At 42.2% G+C, this 26,037-nt stretch overlaps 1 protein-coding gene across 1 annotated transcript in view; it reads right to left on the bottom strand.

The window, feature by feature from the left end:
• LOC108786848 (protein NPAT) overlaps positions 1–25,730 on the bottom strand; it is a 40,122-nt gene extending 14,392 nt beyond the window's left edge. Inside the window, exons 1-13 of the mRNA XM_018556236.1 lie at positions 25,599–25,730; positions 20,751–20,869; positions 16,581–16,641; positions 14,928–15,000; positions 13,194–13,234; positions 10,386–10,619; positions 9,599–9,686; positions 9,404–9,512; positions 9,164–9,255; positions 8,299–8,383; positions 5,091–5,190; positions 3,588–3,686; positions 709–2,115 (exon numbers count right to left, since the gene is read on the bottom strand). Of these exons, the coding sequence (XP_018411738.1) occupies positions 709–2,115; positions 3,588–3,686; positions 5,091–5,190; positions 8,299–8,383; positions 9,164–9,255; positions 9,404–9,512; positions 9,599–9,686; positions 10,386–10,619; positions 13,194–13,234; positions 14,928–15,000; positions 16,581–16,641; positions 20,751–20,869; positions 25,599–25,635 (2,545 nt within the window). The 5' untranslated portion in view covers positions 25,636–25,730. The remainder of the gene's footprint in view (positions 1–708; positions 2,116–3,587; positions 3,687–5,090; positions 5,191–8,298; positions 8,384–9,163; positions 9,256–9,403; positions 9,513–9,598; positions 9,687–10,385; positions 10,620–13,193; positions 13,235–14,927; positions 15,001–16,580; positions 16,642–20,750; positions 20,870–25,598) is intronic.
• Positions 25,731–26,037: the final 307 nt, after the last annotated feature.

Raw genomic sequence — 26,037 nt, 5'->3', positions numbered from 1 at the left:
CATCTTTTATATGTCATTTAAAAAATTGGTATTTTGTTGTGTTTTGGGGCATTAAATTAAATTTTTCACTAAATGTTGGGGTTTAATAAGGAGTTGCGCTAATATTGCGCAACATAAAAATTTGCAACTACCACCATTTTATTCTATAGGGTCTTGGCATTCAGAAAATATATAATGTTGGGGGGGTTTTAAGTCATTTTCAGGCCTAAAATGTGGAATATAACATGGGTGCAAAAAATGGAAAAAGGGACTCAGTCATGAAGGGGTTAAAAGACAGCATATAATATGTGTAGGTGCAATGAATGACTAAGATGGAAATTATGGTTAAACAAACACAGCAAAAATGGCAAAATTGGTCCGGTCCCAGGAACTAAAAAATGTTCTGAAGCTGTGTCACTAAGGGGCTAATAGAGTATGGTAATGCAAGAACCCCGGGCAGCTTTTTATTTGTGTGTTCCTTTTACAGATTGTCCATCACTTCCTGTCTGGTAAATTTGTTGTCACCAGGACATAAACAGAGTAAAAATGGAGCCTCAGATAGCAACTAAAACCAACAAAAGTTCTAATTTTCCCCACATCTTTCAAAAAATAAAGAATTTTTGTTTTGACATCCAAAAATAATTACTCTTTTTTAAAACGGCTACTGGATTGTAACTGTACAGCTCAGCAGTTAAAGCTAAGCAGCAAACGATTTGTAAAGAAACTCACCTTTAGAAAGTTTTGGCGATATGGTTTGTCCAACGGTGTATACGCTGCCAGGCCGAGGAGGCGTTTGGAAAAGGCCGGCTTGTTTTTGACTGTTATTAGGAGCTGAACTATTTGACATCATCATGATGTTGGGCTGTTTGGCTGTAACATTACTCGCAACACATGAACTTATAAAAAGGCTATTGGGGGGTGCAAAGCTTGAACCTGAGGTCGGCATCAGTTGTATAACACCGCCATCAGTGGTAGTAGAAGTCCCAGAGACAGCATAGACAGTACAATCTCCATTTGAAATATTATTGGTGTTCATTAAACCATCAGTAGATGTAGCCAGCAGCTGACACTGTTCTCCCACAACAGAAGGCTCCACAAAATCTCCAGATGAACTATTTTGTGACGGGCCAATCCTAATTTCTTTATTTTTCACTAAAGGTGACAAAATAATAGTTGGATAGTTTTCTTCATGAATGCTTGTTGCTGCATTATGTAATTCTGACTCTTCTGGAAGGTCTTCTGTAATTATGTCGAGCGTCACAATAGTAGAGGGATCTATAACTGCCTGGCTGCTACTAGGTACAGTGATATCAACGCTATAAGGCTCAATATCTGGTCCCAGGCTGTTCTGCCCATGGCATGCTGCAGGGGCAATAGTCACAGTAAGCTTTTGCAATTCGGCCTCCTTTTCAATAGCTGCTCCAGAGTCACTTTCATTCCCTTGCTTATCTTTTGCATCATGACAAAGATTATTCACATGACTTATTTTTGAGGTCTCAGCTGACTGATGATCCTTCTCATTTTGTGCACTAGGACAGTTCAGCGCTGGAGCCGAAGCTGAAATAAACAGGACACTATCCTGGGGAGCAACTGTTGATGGCTGTAAATCTGCTACGGTCTTATTAGACTCCTGTTGTGACTTGTCTGAAAGCTTCTCATTGGTTGTTCCCTCACTGGTGGACAGTTTTGTAAGTTCCTCATTTTCCGAGCTCCTTAAACACATATTTGTTAGTCCAGATTTCTCAGGATTTACTAAAGTCTGTGGTAAGACATCCTCTACAATGAAGCAGCAATCATCTGTGCCTTCATTTGTTGGAGAAATGATCTCCATTTCAACATCCTCCGGTTGTGTGTAGGAGGCCTCTAATACAGTCTGATGTGACTCCTTGCTGATCTGCATTACTGTGTCATCAGAACTCTCAATGGAGAGAACTAAATCAGAAGACTGTCTCTGGACTTTGGGACTCCCTGAAGTGGTGGTCTCATTTACACACGTTTGTTGCAAATTGCTGCTGCCATCTGCTTTTTCTTTCAGAGACGACTCTGCTTCAGACAGGTCATTTAAGATGGAGTTATCAGTCTCTCTTTCCCTTAGACAACCATCCATTTTATTTCCAGCCCGCTCTCTGCAATTAACTGCAAGAAGAGATTAGCCAACATGTTAGATAACAAATGATACGGTCGTATATATATATATAAAAGTATAAAAAAGTTTTAATTTCAAAAACACAATAGAAGCACTTGCATAAATAATAAATGCAGATCATTTTCAACAATGTTTCTAAACTATATTATGTAACAGCCAATGTTTATTCAAGAAACCGTCACTGTCTATTCTGGGCCTATTTTTATTATAGCCTGTCATTTTAATATATCCTACAAGATATAATACAAATGTATTTTTCCTCATTTATTGCATTATTTGTTTGTGGTTGAAGCTCAGCAAGTATTTCTGGCTTACCTACTGTGACCGAGTGGATACATTTCTCACACTCTAATTTGCCATTATATCAGCTCACCTATGAGCCTAAGGGATACACCTGCAAAGTTTGAGCTTGTATGGGATCATTGGACAAGATCGAACTGCACACTTCCCACTCAGATTTCTGATGAGGTAGTTATACATTGATCTGTTATTTTCTTTAACACCTTTTTTTCCCCTGTACCTGATTGTAGCAACCTTATATTCTTTGATGCCCCATTTGATAGACTTATGAAACAGAGAATTGTTCTGTATAATTGTTTATTTGATAGCAGTTTTGTTCTGTTCTATAAATTTAAATATAAACAAAAGTATCTCTAAAAAACATATATTTCTGGTGCATTGGCATTGGATCAGCAAATATATGACACATAGTAAGGAAATAAGGATTTCAAGAAATCATATTCTCAAAATGTATGTAAACTCAAAACCTATTTTCACCATCTTTGGCATCATGCTTCAATGGATTCATAATTTTTTGGGAATCTGTTGCAAAGTTTCTTATCTAGAGATCCCAGCAGTAACAGAACTTCCTGTTTCAGGCTGACAATGTTAAACTGCTGCCCCAAAATTAGCATTGCCAGCCTGCCATACATATCATTTCAGTTAGCCATTGGGCTGCCTATCAGGTATATAGAGGGAACTCATAGGCAGTTCAGTGGCCATGTGAAGGATCTCCAGGCAAGAAACGTCTGCACATAAAAATGGATTTGCTTAAGAAAACTGCATACATGTAAGGCACGTTTACATACACTTTAAATAAAGACATTTTGCTGCATTATATATTACATATTTACATAGTGTAATGCCTAAACAACACTCAGCACAGCACTTCTAATAATCAGCACACATTCAGTATCACTATGCATCATCCCGTGTCTTCCTCTGTCTCCAGTGAGAATCAGATTAATAGAAAACTACAATCACCAATTCTATTTCAGAAAAAGACAGACCAGACTGCAGAGGTGCAAAAATGATGGTACAAAAGGTGACTTATGTTTGTATCAAAATCTCTTCTCCACAAAACAAATCATACAGGAAACTATGATTGTTGTAAAAAAAACTACCTAGTACTTCTCTTGAAAGGGGCACTAATAAAAAAAAAAGAAGAAAAAAAAATACCGACCATCATCCAGTTTTTTACTCTTCTCACTGGCACTCGTCTTAGCGTCAACATTTTGAGATGAAGGGTCGCGAGCAGTACTTTTTGGTGCCTTGGATGAAACTGGAAAGTAATAATAGATTAACAGCAAAATCACTACAAAACATGCTTATAAGAAGCAAACCTCTATTAAGCACTTGAAGTCCGGGGTGTTAAACCCCCTTCCTGACCAGGCCATTTTTCAGTATTCAGCGCTGCGGTACTTAGAATGACATTTATTCCGTCATGCAACGCTGTACTGAAATAAATTTTATACCATTTTTTGGGGACAGATACAGCTTTCTTTCTGTGGTATTTAAATTACAATATTAAGGAAAAATCACAAAACATTTTGGGGGGGGGGGAAAAAAACAGTTTCCCCTATATTAAATTATGGAACATTTATTATTACCCAATTTTTGGGTAAAATATAAAAGACGGGGTCACGTCGGGTAAATAGTAGAAAGGTATCATGGCACACTCACAAACCAGCATGTAAAACAACTTGGTCTCACCACTAAGGTTAATAACAGAGGTTTGGATACACGTCTTCTGCAGAAAATGTGAAAGCCGCAGAGCCGCGCCAAGGCACCTCTTATAGTGCGGTCCTAACTCTAAACTATGAGAGTCTCCATCTTGGAGCACATGGGGGCAGAAGATTTCAAATTGGGTGCAGGTTTGTCAGGAGGAAGCCCAACCTCCTTAAAAGGCACAGGGACACACAAGGGATCCCGCACATCCCAAAGGCAGCTGTTTTGCTTGACGTCGGGTAAATAGACACTAAACATGCCAAGCCTTAAAATTGCCTGTACCCACGAAACCGCAAAACACTACAATACCCCAAATTGGCCATAGGCAACACTTTAAAAGCTTTTATCGCTCATCAGTTTAGTGTTGTCAATGATTAATGGCCCTAGAATTATTGCTTGCACTCCGATATTCGCAGTTATATGTAACATGTGCTGCGCAATTGTCGTTTTCGGGCCTTGGCACACCCGACGCGTATTTATATGTGCGTGTATGTGGGGGTGGGGGAGGTAACTTAATGTTACGTTAATGTTATCACATAGGGGGCTAACAATCCCCAATATGTGTGGAACAATTGTCAATTACTTACGTATTAATAAGCTTAACTTAATTGCTATGACAAGGGGACAGATGACCTCCCTACGTGCTAGTATAATGCAGGTAATAGGCTCTCTTTAGGAGACATCAGGAATCTATTAGATCACTCTCATAAGGAAGTGATTGGACAGCTGACTGTTTAAGTGACCAAACCTGGTAGACTTAGGACATCTTGTGGTGAAAAATACTGGATAGGACAGCTCAGAATTGAAGGCATGTATGACAACCAGAGCGGATGATTGATTTAATGGGTACATTTAATAGGCAAAAATATAGCCCAGAGTTGGCCTTTAAAAAAATCCTAGTTTTGACCATCGGAGCGCCACATCATCATGGCTTTCCCCATATAGGAATAATACTTACCACAGGCAAACAGGTCATAGAGCTCCTGAAAGTCTGGGTCAAGTTCAGTCTGAACAAGGATATCCTGAATAGCCTCTTCACTCATGTGAATTTCTCCTCCCTGTTGAAAGATGACATACAAAACTAAGGGATAACCTCTTATGTCATCAAAGACATATTATTTGTCACAAATTAGAACTACACACATCTTTTGCCAAAAAGGTAAATTATAAAAGAAAAAACGCCGTAAAAACCTTTTTTTTGGATTCCACTGAGGAACACAGCAAGGCATATGCTGTCAGGTTATACTGCCACCTTCAGGAGAAATGGACAGTGACATAAAAAATAAATAATGCCGACCTGCCCAAGATAACACCTCCTGCACCCAGTATTCCTCAGTTTTCTAGCAAAGCAGTACCAAGTGCCTGACCACGAAGGGATTGGTTCCAGTGTCCCTTAATGGGCTCCAGGAAAAGGATTTTACAGTGATTACAAGAATGCTATTTTCTCTTTTGTGCCTTGAGGAACGCAGGAAGTCATATACTGTTGGAACATCAAAAAGCAGTCCAACTGAGGGGTGGGCAATAGTAAACAAAGTGCTAAAATGCCCACCAACAACAGAACTAGGGTCTGCCTGCAGCTCAAAGAGACACCGGAAGGATCTTACAATCAATGATGGCATTAGATGAAGTTTAAACATCCAATTGGTAAAACTTAGAAAACATGTGAAAGAGGACCAATTCGCAGCCTTGCAAATCTGGGAAACAGTAGCCTGATACCCAAAAGGCACTCACAGATCTGCGACCATAGGCTTGAATAATGGTCTGCCTGATCCAGTAAGAAATGGTGGAACAAGAAAGTTGGTTCACTTTTATGGGGCGACATAAGAAGGAGAAAGTCAGTCTTTCTTAAGGAAGTAGAGGCTGAGAAACAGATTTTTACAGCCATAACTACATCCAGGCAATGGGAGGAAATATAGTTACATAGTATTTTAGGTTGAATAAAGACATAAGTCCATCAAGTCCAACCTATTGTGTGTGTGGGAATAGGTCCATGAGTGTTCTCATTCTTAAGAGTACCTGTACCCTTGTACATTTCAGTCTCTCAGGAAGTCGTCCAAAAGCTTCTTGAATGATTCCACACTATTTGCTGAAATCACTGCTTGAGGCAGCGAGTTCCAGACCCTAACCGCGCGGACCGAGAAGAACCCCCTTGTGTTTGAATTTTTTTTCTACCAGTTTTAGGCGGTGTCCTCTAGTCTTTGTTACGGAATTAATCTCAAAGAGTTTGTTGCTAATGTTGCTATGACTATTGAACATTTTGTACATGAAAATCATGACCCCCTTAATCTACTTACTTCCAACGTAAACATGTTTAAATTTAGTAGCCGTGTCTCATAGCTCTGATCCTCCATCCCCTTTATGAGTTTGGTCGCCCTCTGCTGGACTTTCTCCAGTTCAAGGACATCCTTTCTGTGGACCGGTGCCCAAAACTGCACCGCATACTCCAGATATCCTTCTGATGAACTGAATTGGTGGTTTTTGAAGAGTCAAGAGAACCAAATTCAGATCCCAAGGAATCACAGAGGAGCCACATGAAAGATACCCTGCACAAAGGTCTTGATCAAAGAATGGGAAGCCAGCAGGAATGGGTTATAAGTAGGGCTGCAACTAATGATTATTTTCATAATCGATTAGTTGGCCGATTATTTTTTTGATCGGATAATTGACAACTATTCTCATTATTGATCGATGAGTTGGTTGCAGCCCTAGTTATACGTGCTCTATGACCAAGGATAAACTGCCATAGTGACTTGATTTTTTCTAATAGCCTTAAGGTGCCCACACAACTTACAATTATCTGCAGATTTTCTGTGGCCAGATGGACAAAGTGCAACAGATTGGCCCAGGTGGAGATTACTCCATCCACACAGTTAAGTGTAGATGGAGGAATCTGTTGCACCTTTTCCATCTGACCACAGAAAATCTGCAGATAATTGTAAGATGTATGGCCAGCTTTAGACAAGTCAGTTAAAGTTTGACAGATCAAGATTACAGGGAACACAAATTAGAGCACGCCTGCCAGAGTGAACAAGGCTCTAGAGAGGGCATCCAGCTGCTTGTTGGTGGGGGCCTTTAAAAATAGGTGCGTTCTCCACTGGCATGGTTGATAGTTTGTTGGGCTGGAATACTGCCAGATCCACAGAGGTGACAGACCACTTTTTAACATAAAGGAGGCAGTCAAGCCATACGGAGCTAGGAAAGACTAGCAGAGGAAAATATTCCCAGCTGCAAACATTGGTCAATTTAATAGGCATGCTGCAAGCAACACCGGAGATGTAAGTGGAGTGTGAGCTGTCACCCAGTACAGCGGGACAGGCCTGTGTGTCTAGAATCAGACGTACTGAGCCCACAAGGCAGAAAAGCAACATAGCTCAAGGTACGAGTCAACGCATCATGTACTAACAAACCTAACTGTTGGGGGCAGGTGTAGGGTTAGACAGCCTACGGTGATCAAGCTGGGCTGTAGTAGACCGAAGAACAGCATTCCACGTGGCTCTTGCAAGCCACAGCAGCAGTGGGAAGGTGACTCATCAATGATTGAAACCTGTGAAATGTTCAGTACAGCAGGGTTCGGGTACAGCACTCCACACTCAGGCTAAGGAAAGGCCAATACAGGTAGCTGCCATGTAGAGACCAGCTCAAGCAGTGATTTAACAGAAATCTTGCTTGAAGAGGAAAATAAAAAGGAAAAAAAACTAGAGCCGAAGAAAGAAGTCCATTCTCATAGGACAATAGAAAGAAATGGTGTACGCTGGGAGAGCAGAGGTTATCCTGGACTTGTCCAGTGTCTATTCATCCTGTAGGCGGCAGTAAAAGCTGACAGTATATGACTTCCTGTGTTCCTCAATGGTTGAGAAAGAAAAATCCATTTTGTCTGTACCAAATGCCTTTTTATACTGCCTGGCAAAAGTAGTGGCAACATCATTACTGTGCTACACATCACTTGTACAGATCCGCCAGCGGATAACTATAGGAGGGGGCAGATACAAGACCAGTTACACTGCAGGAGGGAGATGCAGTGACTAACAGTCTTTTTTACAGGAAGCAAACAGATGCAGAAGAAATACACAAAGCACACTGATATTCTAATAAAAATTCACATGTCTCTTGTATTTAGACAATATTTGCCTATATCAGAGTTCAGCTTTAACAAGCATAATTATTACCTGGAGGCCGAGAATTTCGTCAATGGAGGGATCTTGTTCAGCAGCTGTGCCATCACCTTGTTTGGAGGTCTGTGCAGCAGAATCACTTTGATAAAAAAAATACAATAAAGGACCAGATTATGTATTGAAAAACAACACATACATGTAAAAAACTTACCGGAAGGTTTCTATAACAAACTATACAAATTAGGGATGCACTGATACCACTTACGACCGAGTACCGATACTTTTGCTCAAGTACTCGCCGATACCAATTACCGATACTTTTTCTTAAAGGGACAGGTCACATTTTTTCTAAAGCAATACAAACTAATGATTTAAGGTCAGTTTCTTAATATTACGATTCATGAGATGACGAGGGAGCATGACGCCGCCTTTCCGGCCAATCAGAATGCCGGCGCTGCGTCATTACACGGCGCCCGGCTTCCGGATTTGCTACCTTCCTGACCAATCGGGAAGCCAGGCAGAGCGTCATTAAACGCTACCCGGCTTCCTGATTGGCCGGGAAATTGGCTCCATGCTCTCTCATCACAAGTGACGAGAGAGCATGGAGCGTTTCCCGGCCAATCAGAAAACCGGGCAGCGTGTAATGATGCATAGCCCGGCTTCCTGATACAGGAAGTACTCGTGCTAGGTATCGGAGCATTTGGGCGAGTACGAGTACTCACCCAAATACTCGGTATCGGCACCGATACTAGTATCGGTGCATCCCTAATACAAATCTTTGTTAATTTCCTGCACATGTACTCTGTGTGGAAGCAGCTTCCCTTCCCAAAAGTATATATAATCTACACTGGGCAGATACAGCTCACATAGGTAAGCATCACCTTTAATTGGTTAATATAAACACACGCGCACCTCTTACCTTGCAAGGATCTTATTAATGTTTTCTGCTAACTTCTCTTGAAGACATTTGTTACTCAAGATCTTTTCCCGGGCATTTTCTATAACCAGTTGCTGGAAAACAGATGATTTTAGTTGCAAACTTCCTCATTTCTAGTTATTATTAGTCCCAAGTGGTTTCATTACTTCCTCAGTACAAATTGCTATTCTTTATTATTCATACATATAAACACAAACACACCTTAAGTACCCATGTACTTACTGGAAAGTCATCCTCAATAAGGCCTTGAATGGAATCAATGTCTGCTGCCATGTCTCTTTCTGCTACTGAGCCGCTTATCGGTGCCATTCTTCTTCTCCTCTGAGTGTCTCTGTAACAGTACAAAGAGTTGATAATTGTACATAGCTAAAAAGAAAACACACCAAAACACAGATAGTGTAAACAAAATAAACTCACGGTTTGCGTCTCATTGGAGATGAAGTGGCTGTATTTGGCAGCTTTTTTGGGGTTAAAGTTACAGAAGTAGTCGGAGTAGTTACCACAACTATAAGAAAAATACCACGGTCGTAAACAATGAAGAGATCTGGGCCTCTTCCAAATAAGTAAAACAATAAACATTAATAAATATCTAACACCTTAATCTGAATGCCAATGTCTCCCACAACAACCAACACACACCAATTTAGCAGGCCATGCAAATGGATGAAAATAAGAGGCGACAACTTCAACTGAGGCAATGCCCAAACCATGTCATACAGACAGTCTATAGTTCAGTTTTAAAAGGGCTTTACAGAATGCATACAGGTGTTTAGATTCTTCATCATTAAAAGAATTACATTAAATAAACCTTTCATGAAAGAAATACTGAGGCTGCCATCACTGACATCCTTTTACAAATATGCCCAGTATTTGCAACCACTCTGCCTCCCTGCGTAACAGATACAATATATCTTATACATAGGAGAATCACATTACTTTCAGTAGGTTAGCTGACTTACAGCTGGAGATGTGGAAAGGGAGAGTTATAAAACTCCTTTTCCAATTGGTGAGTGAGATTATGTTTCAGATTGGTGGTTCAAGAGGGAATGAATTGCAAATAAGGTTAGACCAAGAGATATTAATGGATTATGAGAAATCTGAATGGCTTTTAATTCATAAGAGAAAAGGTCTAATATAGATCTATGTTAACAGACTTTGGTCAGTGAATACAGTTGTACAACACAGATTAAATAAAAATACTCACTGCTGCTGGTGGTAAGGTTGCTGCTTGGCACAGCAGATGACCCATTGGCTGACATGCTACTGATTGATTGTGAAGTACCTGGGGTATTTATAGGGCAAAGGATATATTGTGTTGCTAGTACAGGCGTAGAGATCTGATGTGCCACAGGATGTAACAACGGTGAACCTGAAACAGCCAGAGGGGAGGTCAACATTTTCTGACGTACTCGTTCATTAATCCCTTTTCTCGTACGGGCTGTGAGGAGACAAAGTATAAGAAAAAAAAAATGAAAAAAAAAAAATAAAAATCATGGTAATTAGTTCACCAGAAAGCAGGTCCCATAATAAAGATGAGATATATACAGAGGGATACAAAAAAATGTATACACACTTCAACAGTTGTTATCTATACCCTTTTTTAAACCTGTACTGAATTATGGCAGCAATGTGTAGAAATTGGTTTCCTCTAAAGATATCAGTAGTTGCACCATTGCTGTTTTTTTTACTTAGCTGATTGACCAAAATGAGCAGTTAACCCCTGCATAATGGGGGGAGTCCCACTGCAAGGATTCATTTTTGATTGCCTGGAGTACTTTAAAAACTATTGATTGCAATGGTACCCTTAGTTAAAACATTTATAGTCTATTGATCTGTGCCTTTCCCTTGACTTCTAGGCTGTGCTTTGCAGTGCGTGGGCAGCATACAGTTTGATCTGAGCTCAATGTGTTCTAAAGTTACCGGTGATCAGGTAAAACATATCACATATCTGCCTTTAGCTATGGCAGATACCAATGAATCCTGCATTCAACGGATCATTATTCAAAGCGCTGTCCGTTTCCATTTACTTGGAAAATGTGGTAAATGACCAGAGGGTACCGCATCTCAGACATAATATTTAAGTCCTAAACACAAGGACGGATTTTTTTGGTACCCAAACGACCAACTAAAATGTTAGTATCTCAATTTATTACAAAACATTCAAATAAAAACATCCAAAACATCTCTTGTCCAATAAATATTTCTGTTACAGTTAGTATATCACCTCCCAGTGGCAAAAACCCCACTTTACAGTATATTTGTATTATTCACATCCATTAATATTCTGGATGTGCTTATTTAAGGAGGTATACAGAGGGATGGTGCTCAGTATTCTATGTATGTATGTAGTATGTGTGCTGTAATTCTTGTTTTTGCACGTAGGCGCACCCAAAGCGTATTTACGTTTATATGTGTGTGCACGTGGGGGTGGGGGACTTAAAACTTTTTTGGGTGTTTTTTTAATATGAGACTGTTTTTTTTTTAATTTTTAAACTTTTTTTTCTTTTACACTTAACTTGACTGTTATCACATAGGGGGCTAAAAGTCCCCTATGTGATAGCCAATATACACTGAGTGGCAAGATTGTTATGACCACCCCATCAGTACTTCGTTGGGCCACAAGATGACTTAGTTGGGCCGCCTCGTGACTCCACGAGATGTTGAAAGGTAATGTGAGGAATCTGACACTGCAGTGTTGCCCTTCTGTTGTCTTGTACCAGTCTTGCCACTCTCCATTCTCCGTACTCGCTCCATGGCTCCGAGCGCCAACAATCACCCCACGTTCAAAGGCTGTTAAATCACGTTGTTCACCCATATCTTCAGAAAAAAATCACTTCTACTGTCGTAGTAAACAACCTGCTTCCCCATTTATAATGGTCTGTCCCTCCAGCAACTTCAGTGCAAAATTATAGCTAATTTGCCTACAAACATCAGGTGGTCATAATAATCTGAACACTCAGTGTACAATGACAGGTCCTCTTTATGGAGACATCAGAGGTCTTTAAACTCCTTGGCGGTAATCCCGAGTGTGGCTTGGAGTTAATTTTTAGTACCATAAGCGGTAACCCCGAGCCACACTCGGGATTTCAGCGTAGCGTTACTTACCTTGTCCCTCGAGCCACGCTTTTCCTGCGGCCGATGCCGGCATCCGCCTTTCGGGTTCCGTCCCTTGCGAGCGTCCGCGTCGCAAGGGGGCGGAACCGGCGGGAATTGTAAAAGTAAAAATAACGAGAAAAAATAGAACAAAAAAAAAAGGGAAGAAAATAAATAAGACCGCCAGGGAGGTTAAGAACCATATTGTCACCTTGGGACCCCTAAAGAAGCTGATGAAGCAGAGATCTGCTTCACCAGCTTCTTCTCTGGCAGAGATCTGCTTCACCAGCTTCTTCTCTGGCTATAGCAGCCAGAGAAATGACAGCTAAAGGCGTAAGTGATGTAATACACATCACTTCTGCCTTTAGAGAGGAGAGATCAGTGGTGGGAGTATGCCGATCTCTCCTCCTCCTCAGTACTAGTAAGAGCTGTGCCAGTGTTCTTGATCCCGGGCCTACAAGGGGGACAGCGGTGCCAGGGATAACCAGCAGCAGCAGTGGGCGCGCACGGTGCATGATCACAACAGCAATCGGCCGAACGCTTGTATGTAACAGCCAGCAATGGCTGTTCAAATTCCCGGAGGGAAGCTGGTGGGGCGCCCGCTAGGGAAAACCCCCCCAAAAAACACGTACATGTACATCCATCCAATTTTTTACAATGGGCAGTAGGCAAGGGGTTAATTGGTTGTTTAGGTGCCTAAAAAGTCTGTCCTTGTGTTTAAGTCTTCCATTTTTCATTCTTACATATAGAAAGGATGTGTACTGTGCACTACATTCCCGTTTACACTTATTTGCTAACTTATCAGAGGAGAAAATATTTCAAAGGACTGTGGTATAGAGGGATGCAATATTTTTTAACTCACAGATTGCTGCCTATTTGACCAATATGGGTATTAAACAATTTTAAAGTGCTCACGTACCATTCTGATTAGTTTGAAATGCCGCAGACTCCTGCATGCACCTGGAAAACAAAAGAAAAACAGTTTACAATCAATTGTCAACTTCCACAATGCTCCATTAAAATGCTCATATAGTGGCACTATACTGCAACAGTTCATGTGCTGCCAGTCAGGTGTTCCCAATTTTTAAGTTCTACCCTTCATTACCTACAGATTTATGCAACCAATCTTCATCCTACGCACACAAAGAAAGGTGGCAACTGTTTCAAAACAAATTTAAATGCCATCACCCCTTCTCAAGAATTTGGCTTGGTTTTATGAAGAGGTCACTGAGGTGGTTGATGGGGACAGAGCTGACATTTCTCAAGCAGGTTGGGATTTTGAATCAGTTGAATGTAATTATATACACAGTCGCATGTTAATCTCCTAAACATACATACCAAAAACAGTGCTTGCCTGCGACTTTCCCTGTAGCTCTCCTGCGGCGATATGGACTGTGCATGCGCTGAACACATCCTCCTGCACGGCCGCTCGAGAAGCTGAGTTTTACGGACGGGAGCGAGCGGTACCGACATACGTTTTTACCGATTTGCCTTTAGCGTTTTATTTTTTTTTAAATGTTTTTGCATATATCTACTGCTTGCTAGCAGTAGATATACACTATATTGCCAAAAGTATTGGGACCCCTGCCTTTACACACACATGAACGTTAAAGGCATCCCAGTCTTAGTGCATAGGGTTCAATATTGAGTTGGCTCCGCCCTTTGCCGATATAACAGCTTCAACTCTTCTGGGAAGGATGTTCACAAGGTTTAGGAGTGTGTCTATGGGAACGTTTGACCATTCTTTCAGAAGTGGATTTACGAGGTCAGGTACTGATATTGGACGAGAAGGCCTGGCTCGCAGTCTCCGCTCTAATTCATCCCAAAGGTGTTCTATCTAGTTGAGGTCTGGACTGTGTGCAGGCGAGTAAAGTTCTTCCACCACTTTAATGTCACTTTAAGCAGCAAAACGTCAAACTGAAGCAAAGTAAAACAGTGGAAGTCACAACAGAATACAGACATCTGCTGGCAGGTCGGTGCTTAAACTGTATCTCCACTTTTGCAGCCAAATTGGCGTATTACCCATTTTATATTTGTTACATGTTCTCATTCACATCATTTAACATACAAAATAACAAAATTGATGCCTACTATTCTGAAAAGAAAAACATTTCTCTGTATTGAATTTCCCTCTGGAATGCATGGGGGAGCTAGGCAGGCTAATTTTAATATAATTAACACCTGCCTGTATTGTGCTGGCAGATCTTATCAAATGTAAAATAGATTTGAACACTCTCTTCCCTAAGCAAATGTGTTAAGATGTAGCAGCATTTTGTGTTAAATGAGAGGAAGCTCAGAATGTCCATTTTCTTTCCATGGAGCAATTCAGGATCTATGGCTCTAGTTTTTAGAAATTAAACATGCAAAAGGTTAGTGTAAAGCCCATAAATGATCATTTAAAACTGAAGTACTGATTTGCCTGGTCTTAGGTACAAGCTACACAATATATATTTAGTCACTCAAAAGCCTTTATTAAATTGCAGAAGTACTATAAAGGAGCAAAGGGCTCTCATTTGTGTACAACTCCAAGAAACTTTACTGAAGATCATTTACTTATCTCTGCTATATGGAAATCATAGAATATTCATGATAAAGTGCAGCACATTTACTAAAGGAAAAAGTATCCCTGTTAAATACTGTAATACATTCATACCTGATTTGAGACAGGGTGAGGTCTAATTTCTTCCACAGAGAGGACATCATGAATGGTAGATCTGCTTCATTCTCTAACAAAAGATAATAAGTTATTATAAAAGGTAGAAATAAAAGAATATATCTAAAAATATAACTACAGGCGCCACACATGAATGCAAGCGCTGACAGACACCATTATCAGAGGTATAATTACATATGTAACCACATTTGGATAGAGTAGGGAATAGTTAAACCCCTATCAGTTTTTTTTTTTAATCTGTATCCCATTGGGAAGATTTCCCTTTACCTCAAGATGTGTAGAGCAAAAGGAATGAAAATAAACCTCTCCAAAAATATTAAAATCCTAAGATAGTTGTCATCAGAACAGGTGTCACCATTGGAAGATTTCCCCCTATTCGTCTTCTGGTGACAACTTAGAATGTATGATTTTCCCTCACTTTCAGTGCTTACCAGGACAAAGGGGGAAACTGAAAATAACTAGAGGGGGCACAGAGCAGTTAAAACAGGGAGTCTAAGGCCTGGTTCCCACCTGGGCGTTTTACAGCGCGTTCCTACGCGCTGTAAAAACGCTCAACATGTGAAAACCAATAATTGCCTATGGGCATGGTTCCCACCTGGGCGTTTTACAGGAACGCGCTGAAAAACGCCCTACTCCCAAAGAAGTACAAGAGCTTCTTTGGGGCGTATTTGCCGCGCGTATCCATTAGGATACAGCCGGATAGCCCTCGGAAACGTGCTTTTGTTGCGCGCTTCTTTTACCGCAAATCGCAGTAAAAACGCATGGCACGAAACGCGCGGCAAACACGCATATTCCGTACGCCCAGGTGTGAACCCAGCCTAATAATTTCTTACTCTATTTGAAAAAAGAAAATAACAAATAAAAAAAGGAAGGAGGTTTTGGCTTAAAGCTGGCCATACACCTAGAGATTATCTGCAGATTTTCTATGGTCAGATGGAAAAAGTGCAACAGATTCCTCCATCTACGCTACACTGTGTGGATGGAGGAATCTCCCTCTGGGCCAAGCTTCAGTATCTTGCTAATCGGCCCCCGCTGCCTGTCAAAATACCTGAGCAATCTGATTGGATGCACGCATTGTTCAGGTATTATGAGAGTCAGCGGGGCCGACTAGCAAGATACTCAAGCTTGGCACAGCGGGAGATTCTTTCATCCACACAGTTTAGCGTAGATGGAGGAATCTGTTGCACTTTCTTAATCTGACCATAGAAAAGCTGTAAGTGATTGGCCAGCTTTAGATACACTTTAATTGAGCTTAAGGGCCAGTTCACACCACAAACTCCATGTTCCAGTGCATTCGGCCTCTGGAACGCAAGCCGGCCGGCTCCCTGAACTGCACTGAAGTCAATGGCACCGCAGCCACGCCCCCGTTCTGTAAAAATTGTGTTTGCAGTATTTTTGCAGATCGCACTAGATTGGAACGCAGACATTAATGTGCCTGCGTTCCAGGTGCGGCAGGGGGGAGTGTACGAATTAACATACACTATGAACCCAGAGGACTCCTAAAGAAACGTTTAAACAATATAACATAAATGGACTTAATCTTGTCAAAGCATCAAGCACTAAAACTGCAGGCAAAAAAAAAAAAAAAAAACTTGGTTCCAAAACATTTTAAAGTCTGCATTCTCTACTCACCCTTTGCTTTCATTGTTACGTATTCATTCAAGATTGTTATCAGGTTTTTTCCAAAGAGGGACTAGAAAACAAGAGAATGCACAAGAGAGATGCATGTTATTTGGTCAGAAATAACTAGTTAAAAATACACTTGGGCTTTGGCACAGCATTCACTATAGTACTCAAGAAGTACTCAAAACCCTGTTCTGATCAGATCATAATTTTTGAACATGGGTGTTTATGTTTTGTTGGCATGCATTAATGTACATCATTTCTAAAAGAATTTTGAATTGATTCATATAAAACACTGTTAAGGTGTCCAAACACTGTGCAATTTTCAGAGGATTCTTGAAGAACCAGACGAAATTCGGCCCCTTTGGCCGGCATCCTCGGACAGCTGATCAAAGGAGCCGGCCGGAAAATCTTTGTATGACCAGGATATTATGTCGAGGTATTCTGACAGCGGCCCTCTGCAAACAGAGGGGATTCCTCAATCGACACAGCTGTAGTGTTGATGGATGAATCTGCTCTATTTTTTTCGTTCAGCCCGCGGGTTGAATGAGAAAAATAGAGCAGAGTATGGCCAACCTTTTTTTGTTTTGTTTTGAGTAGGGTATGGAATGGACAAAAACCTGGATACATTTCTTTTTGTCATCAAAGTCCCTATTATGGAGCTTTCCCCAACAGTAACCACCAATCCATTAAATTAGAATCTAGTGTTCCAGATTAGGTACCAATGATGACAGTATCCAGGTGAAACCTATCTTATTTAAGCCTCAGACATATTGGGTCTGGTCTCATTATGTCAAGTTAAAGGCCCTAAAGGTGGCCATACACTGTACAACCATCGCAAGACCTTAGTCTTGCGATGGTTGTAAAGTACTTAAAAAAAACGTACGATCTGCCCATCTTGGACAAGCAGATCGTACTTGCGCTCATCGCAAGCCCGCCCCCTCGAGGGGCGGGCTTGCGATGACTGCAATGAGGGGTGGGCTTGCGAGGACGGCAAACGGGCAGTGTGCGTGTGCGCACACCGGCCCGTTCGTCAGTTTTCGAACAAGCAGGCCACTCACTCGCCGAGAATCGTACGATTCCCGGTGGGTTTTCTAGCCTGCTTGTTCGATGGAAGACGTGCGACCATACAGTAGAAACGGTCGCACGCCTTCCATACACTGTACGATTCTCGTACGATCACGGGATTTCCCGTGATTCTCGTACGAGAATCATACAGTGTATGGGCACCTTAAAGGTGGCCATACACTGTACAACCATCGCAAGACCCTAGTCTTGCGATGGTTGTAAAGTGATTAAAAAAACGTATGATCTGCCCATCTTGGACAGGCAGATCGTACTCTCGATCATCGCAAGCCCGCCCCCCTGAGGGGCGGGCTTACGATGACTGCAATGAGGGGCGGGCTTAAGATGACTGCAAACGGGCTGTGTGCGCGTGTGCACACCGGCCCGTTCGGCAGTTGTCGAACCAGCAGGCCACTAACTCGCCGAGAATCGTACAATTCCCGGCGGGTTTTCTAGCCTGCTGGTTTGACGGAAGATGTGCGACCGTACAGTAGAAACGGTCGCACGCCTTCCATACACTGCACGATTCTCGTACGGGATTTCCCGCGATTCTCGTACGAGAATCGTGCAGTGTATGGGCACCTTTAGAAAGAAGCTTGAGAATGGATTCGGGTCTGTCAAGACATAAAAAGTTTGCTTAATTATATCAAATAATTAGACTGCAAGGAAAACAATCTACAAGTGGCGTAGATATAAAACAACTGCTAGTTTGTCGAGGATTGGCTGGCCAAACCAATTCACCCGAAAATCCAAACCATTTGATGCTAAAACGAAGCCTCCAAGAGACCTAAAAATCATAAGATTCGTGGTTTGCTACCTCAGGGCCTGGGCAGCTTGCAGTGATCGAGTCAACTATGAATTGTGTATATCAGAGTGTGTTTGGTGAGAATGCAAGGCCATCTGTACAACAGTTGAACCAGAGATGGTGCTCCCAAAATGATAATGATCCGAAGCACAAAGCACAAGAAGATATGGAAATGTGGGGGGGGTATTTGAAATAAATGGCAGATCATCAGAATAACCCACAAACATCTTTCAACTAAAGGGATTTTGCTGTGGTCCAGTCGAGAGACTGGTGGGCAGTTATGCCAAATGCCCACAAGAAGTAATTTTAAATACCAGCTTCTGAGGCCAAGGGTAGTTTTCCACAGTACACCATTACATCTATTAATATTTTTGTTGAATAATGTACATTTTTTGAACATTGTAAAGGCAATTTTCCTTGTTGTTTTATTAAGTATATCACCTTTATCTTTAGCACCTAAAAGCTGCATTTGTGAGGATACATTTGAATTCTGAATCTGAAAACAAAGTACACAAGCCCTTAAAAAGTAACCAACACTAAAATACAAATACTCGGGCATGGGCGAACAGATACAGAACATATGAATACTTTTTTGAAGATTATAGGAATGAAATAGGAAAAACGGGAGCTAGGAAAACTGTTACACCAGACAGGAAGAGAGGGGAAATCCAAAATATGGGCAGAAAGAAAATAATCTGTGTTATTGAAATGTTCAACAGGACACAATGTGAAAGTAAATGTATCCAACGGAGCTCCGGATAGCGGAAAAGGGTTGACAGAGTTTCTAACTCTTCCCTGCTCAATAACGTTTTGTCTGAGCAGTCAAAAAAAACATTTTTGGAACTCAATTCTTTCCAAAATCGAAGGGTAAAATTTAATGACAATTTTGAATGACATTTGTCAAGCCTCTGATGGCATTATCGAATGTTCTTTTGAGATTTCTTAACTCCCGAGCCAGACTCGGGATTAACGCCAGGGAGGTTAAGGTGACACTAAACTCTAGTGTTAAAACTTGAAAAATAAATGTATTCAGGTACCCTAACTATTAACATAAACATGTTAATTGGTGCTGAAACTGTGCTCCCTTCTGGAGGGTGGCTACTTTTGTTCCCCATGGTCCCTGTGTGTTGCAAAGTGGCCACCGCTTCAAGCTCACTCCCATGATGGACTAGAATCTCATGTTTACTTTACATCACATAACAGGAGTGAGTTTGCAATGGTGACTACTTTACAACAAACAGGGGCTATAAGGCAAAAAATAGCCACCCTCCAGAAGGAAGGACAGTGTCAGCACCAATTCAGAGATGATTTGAGGATCTACAGTCGAGTGATACACAAATAAGATACATTTTTGTTAATAGTTAGGGTACTTTAATGCATTTTTAAGATTTCACTCCTGAGTTTAGTGTCACTTTAAGCTACATGGCAGTCAAGAGATAAAACACTATGGGGGGAATTTATCAAAACTGGAGCAGACAAAATCTGGCGCAGCTGTGCATGGCAACCAATCAGCTTCTCTCTGTCATTTTGAAATCTTAACTGAACAAACTGATTAGAGAAGCCGATTGGTTGCCATGCACAGCTACTCCAGATTATCTCTGCTCTAGCTTTGATAAATACCCCCCATAGTGTTTTATCTCTTGAATAAGAACCTGCCGCAGAGACTTTGCTGAAAAAGAGGCAGCCAGATTTGTGATACAACACTAGTCACAAATCAAACTACCTCTTTTTCAGCAAAGTCTTTGCGACAGGTTCTCAGTCCTGGTAAGCATAAGAATATGGACACCGGCACTCCAAATGCATCTATTTATTGATGGACACGCAACAAATCAAATACATTGCTTCTCAGTCCTGTGAATCTGTATTCCTGGGCAGCCAAGTGCTACAGTTTGAAAAGTTCTGAGACAGTTCTTATTACTAAAGATGTGACAGCTTTTAACTGTAAACAGACATATTTCTAAGAAATAGCCAGGGTCAGAGTCAGAGAATTGCAGAGTTACTTTATGAAGCTGAGGGAGGAAATTATGACCAATGCTGTAACTGCGTAGTAAACCTATTGCATTATCTGTCTCCTGCTCTTCTTTAGCCTTGCCGTGCGAAAGAATTGATAAATGCCCCCATAGCATATCTGAGATGATCGTAATAATGTTATATACCGTATGTCATGTGGGCTGTAGAATGTACAGGTTAGGATCAGACTAAAACTGGGTCAAGATTTTGTCCAATACAGTAAACAAAAACTTCAGATGCATTTAATACATTTGTAAAGTCTAGAAGACTGGCAAGCATTATATTGTGCTAGCTTTTACCAGAAGACATCCTGGGATGGCCCCTTCATCTGTGTGATGTTCTGCATATTCCTTGAGGTGGGGTGACTCTGTAATGAAGGCTTTGCACGTAGAGAACAGCTTTTCTTGCTGCAAGTAACCTAAAATCAGATAAAAAGTCTTCAGAGGCTGATTCTTACAGGCCAAGAATTTATAGGAATGAAAGAACCCATGACAGATCATAGTGAACAAAATAGAAATACCCTGAACACATTACTAGAACACTGTCAGATAAGAACACATCTTGAGGTATTACTGTACAGTTTTCTAAAAAGGAAATCTGGAGGTTATTTTCATTATTTAACACACATGGTATGCCTACTGTCATATTTTAACAACCTTTTGGTTGCACTGTCTGGCATACAGATATCGACCCAAGGAGAATATGTATGCCAGACAGTGCAACCAAAAAATCAATTACAGGATAAGCCAGCTTGTGAAAGTATTGGGTACAGAGAATTATTATGATCCTGAGCTGGCCTGTAGACTTGATGAGATTAAAAGCAGTGAAGCACAATTACAGTGTGTATATATAGAGATAGATAGATAGATAGATGTAAAAAGCATCTATGGCTGTGTCCATATACATTTACAGTTTACAAACTAAAAATAGAAATGTCTCAAAATACCTGAACAATGCCTGCATCCAATCAGATTGTTCAGGTATTCTGAGAGCCAGCAGGCCGACTAGCAAGATACTGAAGCTTGGTCCAGCGGGAGATTCCTCCATCCACACAGTTTAGCGTAGATGGAGGAATTTGTTGCACTTTTTCCGTCTGACCATAAAAACTCTGCTGATAATCTATAGGTGTATGGCCAGCTTAAGTTAAGAACTAGTTCACTAGGAATTCGTAGAGGAAAATGAATTGTTAAATGGCAAAGGCTGCTTGGTACAATCATCCTTTACTAACTGTCAGAAGTCTGACATCTCGATTATCACCAAAGTTTAACATTTTACATGCAATGTACAGACGCCCATATCATGTGTAGCGGGCTGCTTTTCCGTCACCCCTCCCCATCGTGGTTGGTCAGCACAGTGACCTGGCTGCACTAACCAATGAGGAGCGCTTCTTAGCACGGTTAAATACAGTTTTGGTTAAAATTATTTCTTGCATCACAACAAGCGGATTTCACTACCCTGTCCCGCCGTTTAAATACAACAGCCGGACGGGAAGAAGTTAAATATACTGGTATGTGGCAATGTCAAGGACCACAACTGACTGCCCCCTATATCTTGTTAGCCAACAGCCACTGACCTAGACCCACAATACAGTGCCCATAAACAAACGGAAGATTAAAGGCAGGCACACTTGAGAAGATACAAAGATGTGGAACCTAAACAGACTCCAACTGTACAGGCCTACATGCCCTAGTCTAAACCAAGGCTCTCAAAGTTTGGGCCATGGGCCAATATCAATGCGGCCTTCAGGCACACAGTCATGGACCACGTACCTGACACAGAAATGCAGACCGCATAGCTGCTTCTCGCGGTGCCGGTGCTCAGTGGGAGTCAGAGCACAGTATGCACTCTGACAGCCTTCAATGAGCACCGACCGAAAGGAAGGATTATTAAGGTCCGCACCAGCCAAGGGTGCAGACCATACTAATTGCCGACTGGACAACCAGGGAATGTGTCCCATCCCTGCAAAAAAATTTAAGCAGGTCAGGGGGCTCTTTGTTTTATTTCAAGAAGCTGTGTGTGTATTATTGTGTGTGTATATTTCTGTGGTGGGTGCATTATTGTGTATTATTGTGTGTGTGGAGTCCTCTAGGATTAAAATTAAAACTTGTGGGGAAAAAACTGCACACATATACACATGTATACATAGTGATATGACACACAGAGAAACAACACACATACCAACATCACTCAAAGAAATCCTTACAATTCACGCAAACCATCACAAAAGACTATACTGACACTGCATACAAAGGGACCATCACAAACACATATACTGACTTTATAAATACACACAGATATTAACACTGGTACCGTATAGTCACATTTTGTTTTGAAGTATGAGATTTGGCAAGTGGCCCACATGGGAGGAGAAAATCTGTCCAAGTGAATTGAGTTGGAGACCCCTGGTCTAAAGTAAACGTAAATCATCATAATTATTATTTTATGGCCCCTAATGCTGAAAATGCTGAAAATGCTAACGTTCTCCTGTAAAGCGACAGTTGCTAGAAGAAAACAAATCCAGGCAAGGAGTTAATTCTTCAAAGAATGGCATCCCTCCAGAAGGTGGTCTTCAGGGACAGGGCTCTACCACAAAGGCCCAACGCACCCTGCAACAACCACACACACACACACACACACACACACACACACACAGTATTAAGTGCCAAGGTGCATGCCTCAGGCTGGATCTAGTGCCCTAAGTATATTCCAGGTCATCCCCACATCTTCCTTCCAGTGAGGTCCAGGTAGGGTCCACCAAGGCACTGCCGAGGAGCAAACCAATCCATATAGCTTCTGTTAGGTGCTATACAGGTCCAGGACTGAGATCCATTGCGGTGGAGCACTGTCTCTGAAGTCCCCCTTTGGGAGACATGCCGTATATTGAAGAATTAAAGCGATATTAAAGTCAGATGGTTTTTAAGCCATTTCAAATGCTGATTGAACCACTCACAATGGACGCTTCTCATTTATGTTTAAGGGCCAGCTCACACCAGAACAGCGTGCGTCTGCACAGCTGCAATGCGTTTTACCACAATTTATGCGTTTTTTTTTGCTTAAAATGGGATTTCAGGTGTGTTCCAGTGCAATCCGATGCAGCTAAAATAGGGCAAGCAGTATTATTTCTGACTGCATTGGAACGGACTGCCCTGGTGTGGATAGAGCACCAGAAATGCTATAGGAAAGCATTGTGATGTATTTTGGTTGCAGCAGACAAACTCAACAGGCTGCATCACAACTGGATCTGGTGTGAACTAGCCCTAAAAGTTTTAGTTGGGTACACTAGCCGCATGTGGCTCTTTCATCCCTCTGCAGCGGCTCCCTGTCCAGGGGCGGAACTACTGCTGGGGACTTGGGGCCTGAGGCTGTGGGGGGGCCCAGTGAGGTCCGGGGGCACCCCCCCTGGTGGAATATGCGGCAGTGCAGGGTCCCCGCCGACTTTGTGAGTGGGGTGGAATGTGAGATTGCACTCAGAGTCGGATAGAAGTGACATTTCAGGACTGATCAGCTGTTCCAGCGCAGATCGGTTCGCCTGCACATACGATTTGCGATGCCGATCTTCCCTGGAACAGCTGTAAAAGCGTTGGAATGCTTCACCTATTGGCGGTCACACATTCCACCGCCGGAAAACTGGGCGGGATTGCATTGAAATGTGTGACCACGTCATCGGTCACACACTTTGATAGAACACCGCCATCAGGGGGGTACGGCCGGTACCCATGAGAGGGGTCTGGGCGGTCTCGGGGGCCTCTTACATGAGTATCAGCTGTACCAAGGGTGGTATGGCAGAGGTGACAGGGGAGGGGGTGGAGGAGGTCAGGCCCCAGCAGCAGGTAAGAGGAGTTGGGAGGAGGTACAGGGAAAGTGACCGCGGCGACCAGCTCACCTGACGACCTGCAGAGCCCACCATAGAGAGTCTCAGATGGGCTGTGCAGGATCTATGGTGTACTCTGCAGGGTCACTCTCAGGTGGGCTCTGCGGGGTCTCAGGTTAACCCAGAGTCCAGCACGTTACTAACCCCACATATACATGCTATTAATAGCATAAAGGTTAACAAAAAAAAACTATATATGACGTGTTATCTTCATTTTAGACGTCAAAGGGGTTTTGTGGCCCCTGGCGTTTTCTTTTCTGTGGGAAACGGGTCCAAATAGCTCTTTGAGTGTTTAAGGTTGCTGACCCCTGCTCTATCCAAAACTAAAATGTATCATTCATTAATTTCTACTTTACCATCCTGTGATGTACAATCAAGAAAATGTTTCAAAAAAGCTCAGCCTGGAACCAAAAGGATTTGTATTTACCTTCCCCACCACCAATCTTTGCTCTGTTGCAGAGCTACCCTTCAGCACCTGACACTTCCGGTAGTGTAAGATACTTGTTCCCCCGGCGTTCTCTGTGGGGCTATTCACTGGGCCCTGTGTTATTAGTGTGTCCTGTAATGATGACAGGCTAGGTGGAAGGAAGCAAAGCATGACAGGGGAGCAAGGTAAACCACACTCCCAGACGTGTCAGATGAAGGTTATTCTGTCACCACAGCTCTGCAACAGAGCGGGGATCAAAAAGAAAATGGCAGGACAGGTAAGTCCCCGTTTACGCCGTAGCATAGCAATGAAGCACATTTGCGGGTGTGTTTCCTGCACATCACCATTGAGATCAGTGGGTTCCTGGACAATGACAAACTAAGAAAAGTAGTGAATGTAGCAAATTTGTTCCCCACACGTTTGTGTGCGCTTCACCATGCAGGATAACCAAGCGGGTTATCAGCTGCATTTGGCATGCCGTTAACTAGTAATGGCACCCCAAGTGCGTTCCCCGTGTTTTACGCGTTTCATTAACACATTTTTTCCCCCCAACACGCGTTTATGGAACACAATGGTGTGAATAGGGACTTTTTTTTAAATGTTATCTGGAGAAGAGTCACCTTAAAACTTTATAACAGACAACACAAGGTAAATGGATACTAACAGCTGAAAGCAGCCTCCTGATAACTCAGTAATATTACAAGGAGACTGATCAATGTGCAAAAACTGTGACATTTCCAGGGACGAGTCCATACGACCTGAGCCTGACCCTGGGAACGAGGGCCAGCTACTGCTACAAGATATGAGCAGCTATGGCGGCCGGGAAACCCCATCAGGACAGTCACTCACCAAGTATTAGCCTGGCCACATCGGAAGGGAGCAGCATGGCTGTCCCGCTGTCATCCAGAGAGCAGCCGAAGCCCCAACAATCACAACACCCTCCGCCGCTCTCCCGCGCTGGATGGCGGTGCACTCTGTAATCCTTCCCCCTTCCACCTCAGCTGTGCTATTCAGTTCCGCATCTCTGCCACACAGGTCACGCAGCTCCAGTGCTGGGGAACTTCTGTGCAGTAATCCTCACAGATGTGTATGACATGGTGACATTCGGCAGAGTATGGGACAGATTAATTAGGAATAGGCTGACCATATATCCTGTATTGAATGGGACAGTACCGTTATTTCTTCACTTTTCCCCATCCTTTCAATTGTTTTAAAAAATAAATGTTGTCCTTTCTTCCTTCTTAGGAGTGCGCTCTGAATCTGTACGCCTCCTTAATGAGACCGGCTG

The sequence above is a fragment of the Nanorana parkeri genome, unplaced genomic scaffold (assembly GCF_000935625.1).
Source record: "Nanorana parkeri isolate BGI_ZX_2015 unplaced genomic scaffold, ASM93562v1 scaffold229, whole genome shotgun sequence".
NCBI classification, from domain to species: domain Eukaryota; kingdom Metazoa; phylum Chordata; class Amphibia; order Anura; family Dicroglossidae; genus Nanorana; species Nanorana parkeri.
Note: the sequence above shows the minus strand (reverse complement) of the source record. Positions and strands in the feature narration are given on the sequence as shown.